Below are 21,793 nucleotides of genomic sequence, written 5' to 3'. Positions count from 1 at the left end.
GCTGCCCTGAGGCAGACTGACAGAAGCAAGGATGCCATACAATCAGCACCACCTCTGACCATGAATTTCCAATGACAAAGTCAGCTCAGTGAATGCATTACTTTTTTATAAGAAACAAGAAAAACATTGTGCTCTTTGGAAATTTGCTGAAAATATCGTCCCAATCTTTTATTAAGGAAATGTAATAAAGTTTGAAGTGCATTAACATGGGCACATGATACCAAGGTGACAGTGCAGTGCATAGTTATAAACTGAAAAAAACCCCAATATTGTTCCAACTTGTCATTAAAAGTATTTTTTATTGACACGGATGATTTTAAGATAATGACGAGGGACATGGAAGAGCAAACACACAAGGATCATAAAACCAGTTTATCATCTACCAGAACAAATATCAATCAATCCTAAAAAGCAGAAAAAAAAACGTGTGAAATATCTTTTTCTCTACAGAACCTACAAACATCACAAAGACTCCCTGAGATTTTCATTATCAAAGTATGCGGAGTACTGAGGTTCTGATCCAGGGTGGTGTTTTTTAAAGTGTTCATGATAAAACAACTCCGTCCATCATGATCAAATCCACCCATGGAAAATAACTGGCAGGTGATAGACCCAGGAAACTTCTACTCAGATGCTAACTTTAAAGATTTTTTTTTTTTTGGCACTAGTGGCCTTTATTTATTCTTTTTTTTTTTGACAGTAGGCAGACAGGAAAGAGGGGTAGAGAGAGGGGGAGACATTCGGCTAATGTCGCCGGGTCCGGGTGTCGAACCCGGCACGGCTGCTTCAAGGACTGTAGCCTCCGTATATGGTCGCGCGCTTAACCCCTACACCATCAGCCCCTCAGATGCTAACTTTGATCAAAGGGAACTTAAGACAGGTAGAAATCCTTGAACTCATAATACAGGAGAAACAACATTGGTATCCACAGTGACATACACACATGAAAAACACATACCACCAGAAGAGCTGGTATATTCATTAGTTCTATATTCAGCATACCATTACTGTTGCATACATAGTATACAGATAAGACTTCTCCCTAAAATGCTGCTTTCCTCCACGAATTCCTGACAAACGGCAGCTCCTACAAACACTTTTTCTTGTGTTCCTTTTTGTAAGTTGTCAGGGGCAAAGAAGTTGGGCAATGCTCCCAAAGAAACACGGCAGAAACTCCAATAGAATGGTGTATAAGAGAAGATGTAACAAATGTAAAGATAATACTTAAAATTAGATGAGCTCTTTACAATATATCTTTGAAACACTCCATACAGTGTGTAAATGTAAAGCGATGAGACCAGGTTGAAGATGCAGTGGAGGCAAGTGGCTGACTGATTCTCTCAGCTGTCAATCATTTCTGACAGTTCCTGCAGCAGGTCGTCCTCTCCGATAGCTGGGTCCACGTCTTCTTCCAGGTGGTCATCAGTGAACTGGTTGATCAGCTCCTCGAAGTCATCCACAGAAGAACCAGACGCATCAGTATTAGAAGTGGAGGCAGTGCGGGATGCTGCTATACTTGATCTCCGTGGTTTGGACTGAATGGGGGTTTTAAGGACTGGACTAAAATAAAAAACAAAGTGGACTTGTTTATGCAGGGAAATTGAAGTAACAAGGTAATTTTCTGACAACAAAAATCTCTGTATGATGAGATCTGTGTGGATTTTTTGAGATTACCATCATATAGAGGTGGTAGAAGGTTGTCTTAATGTTCAGATCATTTTTAGACAACAATGCGATGAAATGAAACACTTTCATGTATTATGGTTCTGAATCAGTTCCCAAATACAGAAGTGACTAGCAACAATATATCTACTTTACACAGCATCTAGAAAAAGTACAGCTCACATTAGCATTCAGCTTCAATAAGATTCCCTTGAAGTAGCCCAGCCTTATTTACAGCATCAGCTCTAACACAAATATAGATTTCACTGAAGAATTAAGAGAGTTAAAACTTCTTAAAATGTCTTTTCTTTCAAAGAGGTGCTGGTCCAGTCAAATGGCTGACAATGTCCCATTAATTATAAAATTACAAGATATTGTTGCATGTGAAAAATTCTGGTAATGGGGTTCTTTTTATTTTTTTATTCTCATTAAAAGGGGACATATCATGCAAAATTTCTTTTTTAGCCCTCAAATACATTTTGTTGTGTACTTGGAGTCTGTAGGAGTGCAGAAAAGTTGAATTTAGTCTCTCCAGGTGTTGTGGAGATATATATTCTGTTAGGGTCATGTTTTCTTTATTCTCTATTACGTTTTCTGAACTGTTACGTCACAGTATTTGTTGTGGAACAGCTAAATAAGGTCATGTACTTCTGGCCACCATTTTAGTGTATCCACCATTTTTATTTCTCGCTGAGATTTTGAAGTTCAAGCTGAAATATGCCGAAGCTGTAGTACCGATGTAATTCGGTCAGTACCTTTATGAGTACCGAATTCGGTACCTATCCCTAACCCACACAATTTATTACACCGTACCTTAGCATCTGAACCTTTTCAAAGTGCCAGGTTACATTTTATTTTCAATAGAAATGTACCCACATAGGTGGTGAAATTCCTATTTCTCCAATTTAAGAATGAGTTCTTCAGCAATCTCCACCAGCATCAAGGATATGCTGAGAGACGTCATCTGATTAAGCGGTCAGTTCTGTCTATGGAAACGACGGACACAGTCCTCTTTGAGGACAGAACCGTTTTGAATAATATTATTACATAAACAGTTTTGCTTTGTTTTTGTCATTTTTGTCTTGTTTTTGCACTGCTAGATAATTGTATGTCTGTTTTAAAACTAAAAAAAAGGGCCGAACAGGGAGAAGTGGAACACTCTTTGACCCGTGGGGGGGTGAAGTGCCTTCAACAGCATTTAGAGACAGCACCAAAACGAGTTGCTCTCAGACGCACCTCAGAACAGGAGTGAAAGAAGAGCCTGGAGCTATAATAACAAGGGGTTTAGACCAAAGCATTGCAGCTCCACTTTATTTAGATCACAACTGAATGATTTAAGGGTGAAAAGGAAGGATTTAAAATCATATGTCCCATTTAAATGTTTAATTTGACAGCAAAATGTAAAAAAAGTATTACATTTTCCAAATCACAAGGTATAAAGTTTTCTTCACCTCCATCTGCACATATTCCACTGTCATTGGGGTTTGGAAGAAAGCCATTTACCTTTGTAGGACTGGACAGGTGTCTCTGACAGCAGCAACACTGGTGGCTGTTTTGGTATCTTGGCCCTGAACCTGTGTTAAGACGGGGCCGGTGTGAAGCTCCTCTCTCTGGCTGGTGGGAGTTGGTGGCACAGCAGACGTCAGTTGAGCCTCTTTGTTTGAAGACTGGTAAGAAGGACAAAACAGGAAAAATGACTGGGTGTCAGTAAGAGCTACAGACTTGGATTCCCCCACACATCAGGCTCCTTGATGGAAGTTAAATTATTAGTGCTTTACTTTTGGACTGAATATCATTACATTAAATATATAATAATATTTTAAAATCTACTATTTTATTACTACAACTGCTGTTTAAATGATGCCTATAAAGCAGTAGTGAACTGTTACCCACACTTAGGCCCTCTAATTTGTTTGTCAGGATGAGAAACAGCAAACCTAACTCAGTATTCCTCTCCACTGTCACTACATGCATGCTCAGTATGAGGGATTGCTGCAAAGTCAACGCCAGTAGAACACCAGCTTCTCAAACACATTTTTTAATAGTTAAAACTGATTGATACTTCAATTCTGAATACATATGACATTGTAAAGGAAATTGGTAAAATTTTTAAATAATTACTGATAGTCTGAACACCTGAATTACAGCCTGTAAGAAAGGAAGCAGAGTGAAAGCAGTATGCACCAATGCCATATTCCTTGACAGAAATCCATCTGCAGGTGCTACAGCTGCACCATTGTGTCACTGTTTTCTCGTGCACACCCTCACACCCTGTTCAATGCATTAAGTATAAACCTAGCTTTAGGATTTTCTACTACAGAGCAACATTCATGGTTCCTTCAATCACGGCGGGTCATCCAGGACCTGAAGCATGCGCCAACCATCAGACCAACACAACATGTTTGACTATTGGTATGATGTTCTAACTAATGCTGTGTTAGTTTTACACCAAATGTTTCACTTTTGTCTCTTCTGTCCTAAAATATTTTACCACAGGTTTTGGGCATCATCAGGGTGTTTTTTATGAATGTAGGATGGGCCTTTTTGCTCAGCAATGGTTCTGGCCTTGGAACTAACCCATAAGGGTAATTTTTGCCCAATCTTTCTCTCTTATAGTTGAAACACAACCTTTGACCTTAACTGAGGCAGTCAGGCCTGCAGAGCTATAGGCCCTGTCCCAATATCCACACTACACCCCTCTATGAAGTATGTACTTTGTACAAGTGCATGTAAGGGTTGAAGTGCGCAGGTTACAAGCGTGCAAAATTGGAGAATTGGGACAGTAGGGGTTACGTCATCGACTTGCACCTCTGCACCGTAACTGCAACATCAAAAAGGGCAGGAACCAGCGCTGTTTTCACAGTCTTGCTGCTAAAAAAACTATTTAAAACAGCAACAAGCAATTGTTTTGAGGTGAAGAAAGTGCAGGAAGCGACGGAGGCTTATACACCAGACTCTCACCATGCCAGTGTTTGTTTGAAAGGTAACTTCAGTGTTATGGCCTACTGACTGCCCAGACTCACTCTGAACCCACTGGTATCTTACAATGTTGAGCCTGGAAACCCAGTAAAAACTAAATATTTGTCGGCTTGCTGTCTAAGGTTTACGCAGTTCTTATTATTCTGATTTGATGGCTGGTTACGTTAACGGTTGTGATTGGTTTTTGCTCAGAACGTCATCTGCAGCAGTGAATTGTGGGTAATATACTTCGGCGAAGTCCGCATCTGCTGAAGGGCGGATGTGGGGCACAAAGGGGGCGGGGCTAAGGACCACCCTGGAGAATTGGGACACACTACGCACTCGAACCCATCAACTAGAACGCGCAATTCAGGGACACAAGGGTGGAAGTGCAAGTATTGGGACAGGGCCATAGATGCTGTCCAGGGTTCTTTCGTGACCTCCTGGATGAGTCATTGATGCGTTGTTGCAGTAACATTGGTAGACCAGCCCCTACTGGAAAGATTTAAAACTGTTCCATGTTTTCTCTATTTGTCCATGTCTCTCACTATGGTTCTCTGGAGTCCCAAAGCCTTAGAAATGGTGCAACATTAACTTGATTTTACAGGTCAAGCGATCAGGACTGGGCGTGAATAATGAAATAGAACTCAGGATTTAACAAGGGGGTGATTACTTTTTCCACAGGCATGTTGGTTGGAAAGCTTTTTTACATGATATCCTCATCTAAAAAGTGATTTTTTTAATTTTCACAGGTATGACCATCCGTAACATTTAAGTACTATAAAAACTCAAAAGCAGAGTAAATCTGGAAGGGATAAAAACCTTTCCACAGGACTTGCATACTTAAGCTGAAACAAAGCACAGTGAAAGCATTAGAGGCAGTGAGTCATGGCCACCTTATTAGTGTTCATGGGTTTAACAGCTGCAACACCAGAACCCTCTGCTCTGCTCTTCTTCTGACCTGGCTTCACCTGCCCTGCAGGTTTCACCACTGATGGTTTCACGTTCAGTTTAGGCCTCACTAAAAATACAAAAAACAAAAAGAGGAAAAAACATCAGTTAATGGAACCAAACCGCTTTTATCTTCTCTTAACGTTTCTTCACAATAGATTCTACACACATGTTCTGCTCTAACCAAACAAAGCATACTCTGTCTTCTCTCACCTCTAGAGTTGACTGGATGATCAGGAGTTTTGGTCTGATTGGATTCCCCTGATTTATCAGGTACCGGGGCTTCTGCAGCCTGACAAGATTCTCTCTTTAGCTTGGCTGATGACTGTGAAAGTGGGCTGCTAGTGACCTTGTCTAGAATGTCCATAAATCTATCAGGGGACGTAGGCTGTTGAGGAGAGCTCTGCTTCAATGTGTCCGAGGTTGCTGGGCCAGGAGAAGAAGTGCTTGTGGGAGGTGATGGTGCTTGCGGTTTGAGGGAAATTAGTTTTCGAACAGGGACTCTGGAAGGTGTGGTAGCGGAAGGCAGTGACAATTCTGATGATGCAAGACAGATTTTAGCTGGAGCCTTCCTTTTGAGGGCGCCACTGGCAGACTGGTTCTGAGAGCAATCGGCTTCAGCTACACTTTTCACCTGCCCTTCCATTTCCTGTTTACGAAGGCGTTTCTCCTGCATGATCTCATCAAAGGTCTTGACCTTGATGGTAGAGGCCTAGAGTGAGAGAAAGTTCCGATTACCCACACTTAGCAGACCAGCAACCAACCACAGAGTAATACTGAAGGATCAGACACATCATACCTCAGCTGGAGCTGCTGGAGTTTTCAGGGACTTCTCTGCTGTCTCAGCACTCCTCTCTGGTGTCATGTTGCTTGCTATCACAAAAAGTCAGAGGTTAAAAACATGACAAGATTAGAACAAATTAGCTTGAACTTCATTATGATCCATATTTGTCACATTTAACATAACATTCGAGTCTAATGTTCCTTGTGAAGACAGTGCAGAAGATCCAAAGTGTTTCTTACATTGGGTCGGCAGCTTCTTGGTCAGCAACAGATGACGCCTCTTGGGAGTATTGTTCTCAGCATCTGAGCCCTCCTTGCTTTCAGCCTGCAGGGTCTGCTGAGCCTGTAGTCTTGCTGACTTCTCCCTGCGGATCTCTTCAAGGGTCTTTACTCTAACCTTCTCCACATTTGTAGCTTCTGCTGTACCCGGGCTCTTTCCTGGGGCGTTCTCCACTAAGTGCTCAACCTTCATCAGGTTGGGGTTCTGGTTCTGTTGCTCTTCCTGCTTTCTTTTCTTTGCTCGAAGGATCTCAGAAAACGTTTTAACATGGCCAGTTGGGTTGTCTGTTACAGCAATGGATCGCTTGATCACCTTAGTGGCTAGATCTGTTTTAGTGACCTCTTGTGAAACATATACAGGGGCATCTTTCTGGCTCAAAGTTTTGGCTGCTTTATCTTGTTTGATCTCCTCTAGAGTTTTGATGCGTATCTGTTCAGGAGCTTTAGTAGAATCAGCTTTGGCCTCAGCTGTAAAAACATGAAAAATGTTTTCAACAACTCAAACAAGTATGAATCAAAGATAAACCAAATATAAGTGCTACCATCTTGTCAGAGCTCTTACCTGCATGAGCAGCTCTAACAGGAGGAATCAACCCAAGTCTTTCTTTAATAGGCTGCAGGGCTGTAGAAGGAGAAATAAGACAAGTCTATTGATCTGAACACATTCTGCATATGTAAATACAACAGCCATAATATTTATCATCTGATTTTAAACACAATACGGCACACAGTGTCACAGACGGTAATTGTTTTGTCCTTTTGGACATGGACTGCTTGGCCTAAAATAATCAGACGGTTTTACCTTGAATGTGTTGACCTACGACTGCTCTAGTTTTAGAACTCAACTGCATTTTCAACATACTCAGCATTTTGAAAAAAAAAAAAAAGAAAATCAAGTTTGGGCAGAAACCAGTAAAAACATGTCTGAAACTTTAAATTATGTGAAAAGCATAACTTTCTAAGAAAACTGCAACCACTGCATTTCCACTCTCACCTTTTTGGGTATTGACTGGTGGCTGCTCTTTATCCACAATACTGCCCAGACGCTCAGCCAGACTCTTCTTCATTGTAATACCTTCCCTACTTTTAAAATCTGAAGCAGAAACAAATGATGACCTTCAAAATGTAACTCCATCTTCAACAGCTGCAGAGTGCAGAAACTCCAACAGTACCAAACTTGCCTGCACTGGGAATCCTTCGTCCAAGCCTTTCAGTCACACTGCCTCTTGGTCTCTCATGTTCTTCAAAAACGACAGGTCCTAATTTTAAAGACAGACCGTGTAGAGACTCAAATCAGAATATCAATGTTCTGTAAGTGCCTGAACACAAAAGGTTCTATACTGCATCTGGAATTTAAAGTAGTAAATACATGGTACCAGTTCTGAAGCAAAGGTCAATTTCCTCAGAGTGGATAAATAAAACACAGAACTTCAAATTAATCCTGACCAATGAAGTCAGTCAAATTAGAACTACATGTGCTAGCTTTGTGTCTGTAGTTTTGGTTTGATTCTGTTTTAGAATGGAGAATTATTTCCTCCCATATCAGAAGACTTGATTAGGCTAACCTAACCTGTACCTGAACCCTTGGTGGAAATGCAACTGACCCAAGCTTTCAGTAACTTTTAAAGGTTGTTAAAAATAAGCTTCAAGATAAAGGCTTAAGGTAGATATGGACCTTACCAAGACTGACCTACAAGTATAGAAAAAAAGATTAAATATTCTTCATCACCTCCAGACTCTGAGCGGGCTGGCCGATACAATGATTGGATGTTTTCCTTCTCTCCATTGATAGATGTTTCAGCATTCTGGATAGGATAACCTGCCTTCTTCATGCTGGACTTCAGGGCCCTCCTAAGCCGTATCTCCTCCAAGGTACTCACACCGAAGTTCAGCGAGTCTCCTGTAAAGACACACTTCTAATATTTACTGTGTCTTTAGCTGTAAGTTCAGAGTTTTGTAGTTTAGTCTTGTCTTACCTGATTTAGTGATCTTCCTAGGGGAAGGACCAACCTTGCCATCTTCTCCCTCTTCTGAGAACTGGTCTGAAAACACAGAGTGTGAGTGGTCAAAATTAGAAAAGAAACCTGTACTTTTAAGAGGGATTACTTGAACTGTTGCAGTTTATTTTAGTCTATTACAGGGAGAGAATGACTCACCTGGGGCTTCAATGATGTTAGGAATAACCTTTATTAATATGCTCATAGCTGTTTTTCCCATTTATACTATAGTGAAATAAAGTATAAGTTCTAATGTTTCCCTTTTGTTACAATAGGATAAGAATGCTCATAGACATACAGTACAAGGATAAATGGCCCAAGGATTGTCATAAATGACCTGAAGCTGGGTCACTGGGTTTGATAGTGGAGCAGCTGGTATAACTGGGTTGATTAGAAAGCCACAGCACACTTAGATTAAGGATGGACACCCGCTACTACACAATCTAACAGATAGACACCACAACGGTGACACATAGTCTACTGATAATCACTGAGGGAGGGCACATCCATTGCATCGGAGTGCCAGATATAAAAACTGTATGTGACCTTCTATCGAGGCTCTTCGTCATGCTCTAACAGACGGCAACGGTCCGAGACGGGAGCCTCAGCGCTGATCTCTGTAATCATTCCTCTGCCTTAATTTAGATTAAAAGAGCTAAAAGTTAGAAACTGTTTGAGAGTCGTTCCTTTAAGAGTCTTTAGATAGAGTGGTGACTGTTTCCGGGGTCCAAGGACCGGTGGAGCTCCAAGGCGTCTGACCGCCAACAGGATGCGGTAGCTTTGGACATTTACAAAAGAGCGCGCAGCTTTCATTCTAAAAGCTGGCGGTAGGGAGAAATTCTTAAACTTGCAGCGCACAAAAAAATTCTGATCTATGAAACAGTGCGTAGACATGTCATCGCACACATAGCCTTCATACATCCAATTTGCAGTGAATTTTGCTTAGCTGTACATTGCACTTGAACTGCCGATCTACTATAAATGCTCGAAAGGCACCCACCACATGTCCAAATAACCATGGCAATGGTGCTGTGACATAGACATGACATAGAAACCGCTATCGTGCACGGAGTCTGATTGATGTTTGTTCCCTAAACAACATGCCATTGCATTAGAGAGGCACAAATAAGTTCAACATATATTAAATGAAAATGCCTTCTATTCACAAATGCATATTCACTTACAGATGGGGCCCTTATAGCACTGTCAGTGTAGTCCGTAGGTCTGATTACATTCAGAAATCAGCTCTTCGCTGCAAATGAGGGCCACAGTGTAGGGGAACTTCAAATATCTAAGCAACGTGCGGGTGAGGCCGACCCATATGGCTGGCATGGCCCAGCTCAGGGATGACTTTAAAATACCCTGGAAAGCTCCTGTTGAAAAGACCGCAGCGTAGAGAGTGGAACTGGAACTGCTACCGGTGATGCACAGTTCCTCCTGGTTTCCCTCTGTAACACAAGAGCCAGCTCCGCACAGAGTTCCAAAACGATTGCCCTGGGCAAGGAAACCATCTAATAAGCCATGCATCATCATATGCCAGCAGATCAGTACGATCTCTGAATAAAATGCTCCCTCCAACTTTTTCTGCTGGCAATGTCCTTCAGCTGTGCCAAAGCTGCTATTGTTCCACAGTTAAGTGCAACTTTCTGCAGCTATTTATGGACATGTGTGATTGTCTCCAACTTGTCCACCTTATGAATCATCAAACATGACTTGTTAGGAATTAATCTGCTGATCTGACACCGTTTTTTTTTCAGGGAGAATGAAAATGCCCCTTAGATGATTTACATGCAGTTTATGCTCCTCACTGCACAGGCCGATGAGCATTTCCATCTACAGGTGACAAAAACAGGAAGTTTCACAGTTTACATCCGACGGGGTTTTTTCCAGCAATTCTGAGATGCATCATGTTACTGTATGAAGCTAATAGTGGTTCAGTTTTATCGCTATAAAAGCTCAAACTCTAAAAAAACTGAAACAAACATCAGGTTTAATGTGTACATTTAGAAATAAGCCCAGTCCACCACCTTTAGTCACCATTAAAGGGGAAACAGTGGAGTGTGTTAAATTATAGGTACCTGAGAAAAGCTGACATTCGGTGAAAATTCTGATACTGTCAGCAAAAAAAGCTCATCAGAGACCACCCTTCACACCTCCACATATTAATCAATTAGAAGCGTGTAAAGATCTGATGACCATTTTCTATAATTTTATGATAGAATCTATCTTTACATTCGCTTTTAGGATTTGGTTTGGCAACCTATCAGTAGGAGAACAAAAGCGGATGAAACAAAACAGTCAAACGGCATAATGGATCCAGATCATAACCCGGAACACCACCAAATTTCATGGATTCTTCTTTGGGCTAAGACACACCTCTGGTAAAAAACAAATTCATAAGAATTTGTCTGTACTTTATTCCGTAAAGTAAGTAAGTAAATAACTGACTGTCAGACTGAAAGGCTCAACTGAAAACATAACGTTCTTGGCGGAGGAAACAAATAGTAAAAGTGGCTCTCTCTCAAAGCTGAAATCTGTGCTTTCTTTCACAAAACACTGATATTCAGCATCGGTGGCTGGGTTAGAATGTGTTTGTAAACTAAATTTCAAAAGTCTTTTGCAATTTAAAGCTATCAGAAAATATGAACTGCAAAGAAGGATAAACTGGGAAGTGACTGAAACTAAATGCTGGGTATAACCAACTAGCAAGAAATATTTAGCATCCTCCAATTACAAAGCCCACCTATAGGTCCATCCAAAAATTGTTGCCTTCTTACCAGGCTGTTTGTAGGGTACAATTCTACCCTTGTAGTTTGGTTTGATTCTGGTTTCTGCAGTGGAAACATCCCTATGGACCCACATATAATAGGCCCTTATTAACCTTAGCTATTGCTTTAACCAACTTTAATTAAACTTGGCCAAGATGTCATCTTTAAAGACCTACAAAATGTCTACTGGCACAATAATCCAAGTGGTACAGGGAGTCAGCCATTTTTAGATCAAGGCGCTATTTTGTAAACTGGACCTGTCGTCCAGGGAACTTCAACTCGGAAGTTTGTCAGTATACTTTGTGTCATTTGTGTCAAAACGTTCTCAAAAGCTTTATGTTTCATGAAAGCATTTGGGTGTGGCTAACCCTCCAATTCAGAAATTCCACCATGAGACACAAAAATGTTTTAACTCAAAAATACAAGAGTTCAGCACCACAAAACCTGCACCTATCATCAGATTCTATTCTCTAAAAAACCCACACAGAGCTATTCAGTCATCACATGGGCCCCGCCCATTACAAACAGTGAAGTTTGTGTACCTCCCAGAGGTGATGCTCGATTTAGCCTAACTTTTGCTGAATCACAAGAGACCTTAACTGAATGATATTATTTTGCAACTGATCCCAGCTTTAATTAGATTTGAATCATAATCTGACTCGTTTATAAGAAATTTGGAATTATTTGTCTTCTAAAGTGGCGCAAGATGTTTCTGTAGTGCTTTTATGCAGTAGAAGGAAATTTAATTAAACTAAAATTGAACTGAATTTAAAGCAGTTTAATCTCACCTTCTTCATCCTCATCATCATCTGCCGGATTAATCACTACCGGTGGATGTGTTGGACTTGGTACTGGCTCCTGTGTTTCAGTCTTGATGACCCCTCGGAGCTGAGGATTGGCTGCATTGGGCGGAGGAGCAGCTGATGGAGGGGCCGGCTCCTCATGTACCTGCTCCTCATTTATGCTCTGAACTGGAAGAACTACAGCGGTTATTGTGTTTCACAGTTACTATGATTCTTTTGAGTGTTGGTTAAAATTAATTCAGCTTACCTTTATCAGGAGGGACAAAGATGCCTTCTACATAGCGGGCCCTCTCATGAAAGAAGGCACAGTGTGGTTTCTGGCAGCCAGCTGGCTGATTCTCCCAGTAACAAGGAATTTCCTTTCTGTTTTTCTGGTTTGATCAAACACAAAAACATGCAGCACTGTGAGCAAACCAGACTTTCATTTAAGGTTACTGTAAAGTATATTTCATATTAATCGAAATTAGCCATGCCTATAACTCTACACGCTAAAAAAACTCAGTGTTGTAATCAATGTACAGGAAAAACTAGTCTGAAAAAGTTGGGTGATTGGAGAGATTTATCGACCATCGACGACAGGCTAAGCCCTTCAATGGTCTTTTTTTTTTTTAAGAGCGGTGTTTTTTTGTTTTTTTTTTGGCTTATGGGTTAAGGGCAAAACATAGTTGGGCGTTAGCATCACACGCCTCGCACTGAGAGGGTGTTTTCCTCGTCCCTAGTCTGGTTCAATGGCCTTTACCACCACCTTTTCTTTTCGTTTTTCCAAAACTACACAGCAAATTAGCTCTTCCTCCCTGTCCAATGACGCCATGACAGGAAGTGTGGGAAATGTAGGAATTTGTCACCAGGCCGGGCAGTGTGCAGTGTGGCTTCGCTTTGGTGGAGGGGCCGGTGAGTCTGCTTGGTGTGGCGGGGTGTACCCGCCACACCAAGCCCTTTCATGAACTGATGGGCTGGGGCTGCTGGCGCTGGCCGGATGGTTGGGCGGGCTTTGCGGTGTGCTACTCTGCTGGCTGCTGTGTCCAAGGTGGGATCGGAGCAGCAGGTTAAAGGGTGGCGTGGAGGGGCTGCAGCGTGTGGGGTGGGGTTGAGGACTTTGTCCTCCTCTTGAATGCAGGGTCACCGGTATTTGGATCGGCTCAGCGGCGATGGTAGAGCTGAGCTGGATAATGTTTCTCCCTGGGCTATTGTTGCAGTGGCAGTGATGTGGTGTGTTTGTGTGGTTGCAGGGGGCATAGTGGGGGACACCGGCCCCAGGTGGTTGGTGCTGGCCAGGGACCATTTGCCGGGTGAGTTTGTCCCATCTTGGTGTGGGGTGGGGGGCTCCGTTATGGGCGCGGTGCTCGGTGGTGTCTGCCCTGTTGCGCCTGTGGGCAGGGGCTGCCACCGCAGCGTGCTATGTGGTGGGGGCAGGATGTGGCAGGGATGCATGGAGCGGGCATTTGGGTTCGGGGGCATCTGTTTGATATCTGTGTCCTGGTTGGGGTGGCCCTATGGGGAAATTCATGTTGGGGTTCATTGCGGGTGGGGGGGCTCATGGGGTTAGGATCGGAAGTCATTGGGGGGTTGTGACTGTTTCATCATGTGGCAGCTCAGGTGGCGAGCTAGTTTGGACCATGTAGATCCCTCTTTTATACGTGGACTGCTCCCTCTCTTGTATCAGTTTAGGCCCCCATCAAATGAGGGGCCTATTTCCTCCCTGCACACTACCTACCAGTGGTTGGTGTCTCTACCCTCTGGTGTACTTGGTTCCTTGGTGTCCGGGGCTGGGTCGTTTGGTGTGTGCCAGCTCACTTCCGGTGGCTGCTTGCCGGGGCCTGGACCCCTGGGCTCTGTCAGGCCTCTACTTGGGGAGTGATATGTCCCGGGGTCTTGGGTCTCTGGGTTCATGGCTGGATCTGCTCGGGCGTAGACAGCTTCCAGCAGGGCAAGTGGGCTCGTCGCTGCAGCTCCCTGGGCCTTCTGCACTGTGGCTGCTGAGTGGTTCCCCTGGGACTCTCCCCTGCTCTTCTCTGGGAAGGGATGCGGTAGTCTTGGCGATGGTTCTCCTGGGGTTCCTGTGCTCTGGGGGACCTTTGGATGTCTGTGGCTCGGATCTCCTCCGTATCTGTCCCAGGTCCAGGGGGTAGGTCTCTTACTCCTCACACTCGCTATTGCATATTTTTATGGAGAAACCTTGTATACACAATCGCGTTCACACTCAGACCTACAGGTGTTTTGATTCAGGTGTTAACAGATACATAAATGTTCTATATTGAGCCGCATTTATCACTAAATACATGTTGCATTGATAAGTCCGTGCACATTTTGGTAAAAAAGCTGGTAATATGAATGTTTCTGCAGGTGTAGAAGCAAGCAGGCTGTTATCTTGTATTTTCTTCATCCGTCTTTCTTTTCTCCTTCTCTCTCCTTTTCCTTTTTGCCCCACCTCTCTGTCTTTCATGCTTCTTATTTTTTCCTTTTCATTTTTGGCTCCGTGTCCGAAACAATTGCAAGAATCCCAAAGCAGTTTCTAATAGATTTTCTGTTACAAATATCCAGCAGAGCAATAAAGCGTCCACTTGTGGACATAAATCTGTTGGGCTTTTTCTTGACACTCATACAACAATTCTGAGCGCTATCTGTTGGACAGGACACGGTAAAAAATAAATAAATAAATCACTAGACGCTGCGCGGTCCGCAGACTGCGCAGAGCCCACGCAGCTCATAGTGCGCCCGACTAGGTTCTGTCCTTAAGTTTCTTAGTAGCACTATTTGTCCACACAATTGGCACACAAACAGGCAACGTTGTATTTTTTTTTTTGGCAACTGGTCCCTCCATTTTTGGACATTTGTGTTCCAAATTGGCAAATCATTCCATGCATGTGTACACTGCTCCACCCACAAAAAAGTCAAAAAGTCACCTGTGGAATATATCGCAGATCGCCATTTGTTGAACAGATGAATAATGGTTGGAAAAATGTTACATATCACCCAACCTTAGTCTGAAACCAAACAAAGATTCCAGCTACAGAGAAAGAACTATTTGGATCAGAAACAAGCATGAAGAGTTTCAGCAGATTCTTCAGACTGCTGGAAAAGACAGCTTGCCCCTGACAGATTGAGGTTTTTAGGAAGTCACTTCTCTTTCCCCATTTAAAGCATTTCAAGACAAAGGTAGCCTTAAGTAGATAGATTAAATGTCTTCCTTAAATAGGAGACATTGATGAGATTTCGCTGACATGACAGGGATGGTTAAATTAGGCTTACTGTGATCTCCATGTGGCGAAACTTGCAGACATTACGGAAACAGCGTCCTTCCTGCCAGAGGTTACAGACAGTCTCATTGCCCATGGCAACCTCACAGTGTCGGAAAGGGCAGCTGTCACCCTGTTCAGGCAATTAAACAGTAAAAGAAGCTCATTTTCTCTCTTCTTATCATAAGTCAGCTTCAAATCAAATGAAGCAGTTGTAGAGGGCCTTGGATATCTCTGATGAAAGTGCTTACTTTAGTGCAGGTAGAGTAGTAGTAGAAGTAGCAGTCATCTCCATGGTTGGTCATAGTAATACTTAACGTGGCTTAAAAGGCGGCAGTGACCCAGCAGCTGGTTCTCTTCTGAAACGATAGGACTCTCCCTGATTTGACACAAAGAATAAAAGTGACCTCCTTATTACTTCTATTCATGTAGATATACAGCTGCTCATGAAAACATCAACCAGAGTCACATAATGTCCTCATAAATATTCCCGGTCTGCTAGTGTTTATATAGTAACTTTTTTATAAAACTTATTATCAGTCACATGTATATGGAATATATGTGACTGATGTAATGAGTTGATCACTGGAAGGGGCTGAGAGTTTATCACAATTTCCCTGTTATAAAGACATGCTCATACCTACCTTAAGGAAAACATATATATATATATATATTTCTTCTTTTAGAATAAGCGATTTGTAAAGATTTTGGCCATATGTCAATCTGTGGCTACTTTAGTCTGGTGGATTAACCGCACCAGTGATTGTGGACTGTCGGGAAGATTCAGACGGCTTGAATTTTTTTTCATCTGGGAAAACTGCATCGGATGATAATGTTTTAGATACAGATGCATGTTTGCTGTATTTCAGCTATGTTTTCCTTTCAATTGCAACTGTTTTACAATAAATTCTACATACCGGATCAGATAGGTTTAGTGGTTCACCATGGTCGTTTGGTTTAAATCCAAAGTGCTCCCAAACTGCAGCTGTCGCATTTGGCTTTGAAACCAATTCCATCTCTGTTTTTCGTTTCTCTGGATTGCTACTCCTCATGGGGCTCTTATGCTACACCATGAGGTACATAACGAGACCTTGCGCCGTACACGTACCTGACGCAAGAGTTCACTCCTCCCTATGCTAATTAAACAAGAAGGGGAGGGCTGAGTTGGGAACGATGCACCGGAATGAAACCTTTTGTCATCGAGTCTCTTTAGTAGAAAGAGAGGGAGACACAAGGAAGACAAACAGGGATGCAAATGGAAACTATCGAGCTCAGTTTAATTTATCATGACATTAATTTAATCAATGCAATGAATTGATTTATTGCTTATCGCTACAGGCCTACCGGCATGTCTGTATGAGTTAAATGCATGGCCTGAACAGCTGTGATATGATACAGTCACTGGAGGAAACCTACATGCATCAGTTTTTAAATATGTGGATCATTAAAATCCAATCAGTTCAGATGAGAGATTAAAGGCCTGCGGGGTTGTCATTACTACCATGGAGTGTTGCCATTTAGTCAGAGATGACTCCTGCTCTTTGGAAAGACAAATTACAGTAAATGTGTCAAAACAAAAACTGAAAGAGCTTTTAGGAGCTCTTAAGGCCAGCTCATGTCATTTCAGCCTGATCATGTGAATCAACTAATTTTTCCTATATAGACTCGACAGTGTTGACCCGTGTTCAATTTAATGTGTACCATTTACATTTGCTACCAAGTGTCCTGACATTATTTTTGCATTATTCAGGTTCCTTTTTTAGTTTTTACCACAGCTAAGCTATCTTACAGTTGGAATTATTGGACCAGTTTTTGGTTATATTTAATGAGCAGCTATAAAGACTCCTCTTTGTAAAGTAAATAATTTTGTGTCTTTGTAATCCAGAAAATTTGTACCGTATTTTCCGCACTATAAGGCGCACTTAAAAACCTTTAATTTTTTTTTAAAATGACAGTGCGCCTTGTAATCCGGAGCGCCTTATATATGGATCAATTGGTTAATTGGTTGATCCATACTGGTTGTACACGGCGCTCTGTCAAAATGTTTCAGTACGACTGGTAAACTACAAAGCCGCACCGCTTGCAGCATTACGGCTACCGTAGTCAGGGGCGTCGCCGAAGTAATAGCGGTAAACACCTGTACTGTGCTTACTCCTAGTCCAACACCACTTGTGTGTGTATAACGTTTGAATGTACTGTTGCAGGAATTGCCTGAACTATATGTGATTAGAAGCTCAGTGTGTGGGGGTGTATGTTTCGTGTGTGTGTATGGAAGATGTTGACATTACTCCTCCGGACAGAGGTGGCGCTGTGTGCTGCCGTAGCTGAGAATCAAGAGTGAAGGAGTGACGTCGGTATTATTGTGTGTGTGGGGTGGGTAGAGACGGCAACCGGAGCAGCGGTGTATGAGTCTGTAAGCCCTGTGTTTTTACGTGCTGCAAAGTCATTAAAAAGAACCCCGAATCTCGTCAACAACTCAGTGTTTTGATGCTGTTTCTTCATACTCAACTCAGCAACGTATGAGTGAGGGAGTTAACCCCGAGGAAACTAGTAACTTCGGCCCTGGAGAAAGCGTCTCCCCTGTGTCATCAGACTACGGTCAGGGGACAGAAACAGGAAAGGTTAACAGTACTAACGTTTGATTTAGTGCATCAAACTGTTTCTTTTACGTGTTTACTGAATCAGGGAAAAGTTCCCTTTCACGTTTTAACTAACGTTTGATTTCAACTTCATAGACTCCAATGCATTCCTAACGTGCGGTTGGCTCTATTCAATAGAATTCTATGTAGAGGAGACCTTACCATGAGAGTGAATGGAGTTATCAGAACGCTGGTTTGTAGTGTATTAATAAAGTTTGACTGACTGACGTATCTGACTTGTTTTGTTGACATTCTCTTTAGCTCCATCTAGTGGATGCATAACGCAACCCCAGTCAAACGTTTGACTGCAGTAGCTTCTATTCTATGCGCCTAATAATCCGGTGCGCCCTATATATGAAAAAAGTTCTAAAATAGGCCATTCATTGAAGGTGCGCCTTATAATCCGGTGCGCCTTATAGTGCGGAAAATACAGTAATCCAAAAAGTTCATTTCCTGAACAGCTTATAAACACGCGTGTTGCATGTCAGATTTTTCATATCCACTAAGGCTCAGATTATATTTGTATTACAAAGATTGTTAAGGTTTTATTTTACAGTTATTCTCATTGAAGTGTTATCACTCCTTTTCCTCCTAATTTATTTCATTGTATCAAACTGAAATGTTTCATATTTTGTAAAAACAAACAAAAACTGAATGGATCAAATCCTAACAAATCTATGTTTGCTGCACCTGTATTTTTAACCAATCAGATTGCTGGCACTGTATCAAGCTACTTATCATATGTGGTACAAATCAGAAGGGCATTTGGACCAAAGAACATCTCGAAAACACTTAAACTTGGGTTGTACAATTCTGCCAACTTCTATGATACAACTGACATTAGAGATGTGAAGTGCAAATAATTTCAGACTCTTTTGTCTAACTAAATAAAATATAGTTTCATTTTAAATGAAAAACAAAACACTAACACTCAGGTAAAGTGCACCTTTGTAAAATAAAAGGTAATTTATGAAGCTTAAAGAAAAGGAGGGAAACAAAACAGGTGTATGAACAACACAATAGAAATGCAATATAAAGAATACGCTGTACGAAAAACACCACCATCTATATGCTTTGGCCAATCATCATTACAATTTAATATCATCATATCAGCTTTGAATTTATCACTTTACCTGAGGTGCCTATGCTGGCGTCTTCCACTTGAGTGCACTGCTGGTACGGTGTCTCCGGAATAATATAGAGTCCTGAAGGAACACTTGATCCGTGAGATATGAGGAAAAGTGGGGTAGGTCGCCCAGAAAAACGTGTCTTCCTATGTGATCTCTTGTCTCAGACGAGGTGAGACATCTTTATCTCAGCCAGGCTGCTAAACAGGACTGATAGAGGGTGCAAAAGTCCTTTTTTCTTTATAAATAACTGCAGTGACTAATTGAGGAAATAAATAGGGGGAATTAATCAGCCAGACAAATAGGGAAAAAAGCAAAAAAAAAACTTTATACTGGTGTTAAAAGTTGGGTTGATGCGTAGCCCAAAAAAATCTTCAGCGTCTTCTTGTGTTTGGGGGCATTTAGTTGTTGGTGGGCAGTAAAAAAAATGGGAGAGAATTATGGGCTTCTAGTGATTTTCAGCTGTTGTTTAACAATGCTGAAAATTAAAAAGTCCTCTGCCTAGGCAATCTGATGGGTACAAACTATCCACATCCAGAGATCCCCTGAGAGGGCCGAGAGGGCTGGTTCTAAACCTACAAATCAATCAAAAACACTATCCAAGAAACTGAAAGTGGGTTAATATGAGAAAGAGAGAAACAGCACAAACACAACAAGAACATTTGAACAGAGATAAATCAACAGCAGAGACATAAACTCTTAATATTAACCATTTGATAAAGTAGTATTTGACAAAATCAAGGAACAGATGTAAAGACATTGTGTATTTTGTTGAATGCCAGATTCAACATGTCTCTTTTATAGAATTCTTCCTAACGGTGAGCAGAAGCCTTCATTTTTTATATGCATCAGATTGAACAGGTGTGGTCTTATTCTGATCTTTGGAGCAGTTCGCATCTTCACAAATTTCAACCCCATTTTCATATGTTGCCAATTTGTCCAAAACAACCTCTCTTTTGTAAATAAACCATTTTGTATCTATGTATCGTTTTTTTTCTCTAGACTGTCATGTATGTTGGTAAAACTGAGATAATGAATAACAAAAATGCTAACATTTTACTGACTTTAGTTTAATTACATTTACTGTGTGAATTACATTACATCCCTTGATCAGAACCACAGATTGTGGTTCTGATCTTCAAACAGATCAGTTGACCTTTATGAATTATGAGCCCTGATCAAACCAAATTAGCTCAGGACAAAATTCTACCTAGAGATTATATTATCTGAAGTCACATAATCAAGTTTTTTTACAGTAGACTAAGAGTAGATTATAAAAAATTACTTGTAAATCATCGGTTCTTAAAGAGTGTTCGACACGTGGCCCAAGCCGTGTACGAAGACGTCCAGTGGCAGACGGCTGCATTCCGGAACAAAACTACCCAAATAACACAGGGACGAGATGACCGGCCCTCGACTATAATCACAGAGGAGCTGCACTAAGCGCCGGAATAAAAGAGCAATTCCTAAATTATCAATTCGGATTTCGTTTAAACGATTGGATAGTGGTCGTTAATCCTTGTTTACTGAAAGAAGTGGCAACTCAAAATGCTCTTGCTAATAACGTTAATAACGTGTAAACTACGCGTTTACATTTCGCATTTCTCGCCCTAGAGACCACTCAAAGCAGCTTTAGAATAAAAGTCACATTTTGATTTACACAAGATTTGAATCAGGGGGGACATTAGCTCCGGTGCCTTGTCTAATGACACTTGGCGGTATAGCGAGGCCAGCTGAATCACAGCCGCCCCTTTTTGGTGTAAATAACCAAAGTTTAAAAACAGACAAAGCAAAGAAAACAGTGACATAATTACTCTAAAGCTACACAACAGCTTAAAGCTAGCTGGAACGAGCTGCGAGCGATTCCCAGTAGGGGTGGAAATTTGACTATTATACAATATCATACACTGATTACAACTAATTACGTTATTTAAAAACAGAAACGTCCCACACGCAGATAATGAACTATTCTCAATACTTGCCCCGGGTTCGTACGACGGTATTTATTTTAGCATATGCTACATAACAGGCCGAGACCTACTCTGTAGATAAATGTTAAGATGGCTGTTTCGTAATAACCAGGAAATGTACTATCCTGCTTCTACGTTGTCAGATAACAACAGAATATAACATATAAACAGCGTGTATGATGTTAATTACCAGTTGATTTTTTTAAAGAAATTTTAAAAGTTCTGAAATACGAGAGTTGTGGTCCCGGGTCGCTCAGGTCCAAAGCCGTATTGACTGAGACAAAATCAAAATGGCGGCCCCGTGTGTGCCCTGCTCAGATGCTGCGTTTACGTAATCAGGGAAGTTCGGATTTTTAAGCACAGTAGTCTTTTCGCCGACTCGCACAACTCCAAAACAAATAACCCAACGTTAAAATATGACATAAAAGATGACGCTAATTCAATTTACAACAAATGTCATATTCTACTGAAAGTTTAAAAACGTTCTCACATGTATCAAGTTGGTAATGGGGTTGATTTTATTTATTCGTCGTTTTGAGAGGTTGTATTGTGATGGTCAGACCAGATCAGAGCAGAGAAGGTGAGACACATTGTCACGTGCATCAATTTTTTAGCCCATC

At 41.5% G+C, this 21,793-nt stretch overlaps 1 protein-coding gene across 2 annotated transcripts; it reads right to left on the bottom strand.

The window, feature by feature from the left end:
• Nucleotides 1-279: 279 nt before the first annotated feature.
• On the bottom strand, nt 280-21,474 carry zc3h11a (zinc finger CCCH-type containing 11A). Of its 2 annotated transcripts, none has more exons than XM_047347082.1 (17): nt 21,364-21,474; nt 19,210-19,810; nt 15,689-15,816; nt 15,451-15,570; nt 12,449-12,572; nt 12,187-12,369; nt 8,610-8,675; nt 8,363-8,533; nt 7,815-7,892; nt 7,628-7,726; nt 7,196-7,255; nt 6,595-7,101; nt 6,371-6,444; nt 5,785-6,283; nt 5,517-5,641; nt 3,166-3,329; nt 280-1,560 (listed from the first exon to the last, which is right to left on the bottom strand). In XM_047347082.1, exons 3-17 carry the CDS (start codon nt 15,740-15,742, stop codon nt 1,341-1,343), a joined length of 2,544 nt encoding a protein of 847 aa, XP_047203038.1. In that variant the 5' UTR covers nt 15,743-15,816; nt 19,210-19,810; nt 21,364-21,474; the 3' UTR covers nt 280-1,340. The 2 variants fall into 2 exon arrangements, with proteins under 2 accessions (XP_047203038.1, XP_047203039.1); XM_047347083.1 differs by having other exon boundaries at nt 19,210-19,281; nt 21,364-21,447.
• Between the last annotated feature and the right edge of the window lie 319 nt (nt 21,475-21,793).

The sequence above is a fragment of the Girardinichthys multiradiatus genome, chromosome 20 (assembly GCF_021462225.1).
Source record: "Girardinichthys multiradiatus isolate DD_20200921_A chromosome 20, DD_fGirMul_XY1, whole genome shotgun sequence".
NCBI classification, from domain to species: Eukaryota; Metazoa; Chordata; class Actinopteri; order Cyprinodontiformes; family Goodeidae; genus Girardinichthys; species Girardinichthys multiradiatus.
Note: the sequence above shows the minus strand (reverse complement) of the source record. Positions and strands in the feature narration are given on the sequence as shown.

What these genes read in the sequence shown, in the direction of transcription:
- zc3h11a (XM_047347082.1), bottom strand. Translation starts at nt 15,742, where the DNA reads ATGACCAACCATGGAGATGACTGCTACTTCTACTACTACTCTACCTGC. An exon ending in ACCAGTCAATACCCAAAAAG is followed by an intron (nt 7,256 to 7,627) that starts GTGAGAGTGGAA and finishes CTCCTTCTACAG; the next exon opens with CCCTGCAGCCTATTAAAGAA. An exon ending in CTCCAGCAGCTCCAGCTGAG is followed by an intron (nt 6,284 to 6,370) that starts GTATGATGTGTC and finishes CTCTCACTCTAG; the next exon opens with GCCTCTACCATCAAGGTCAA.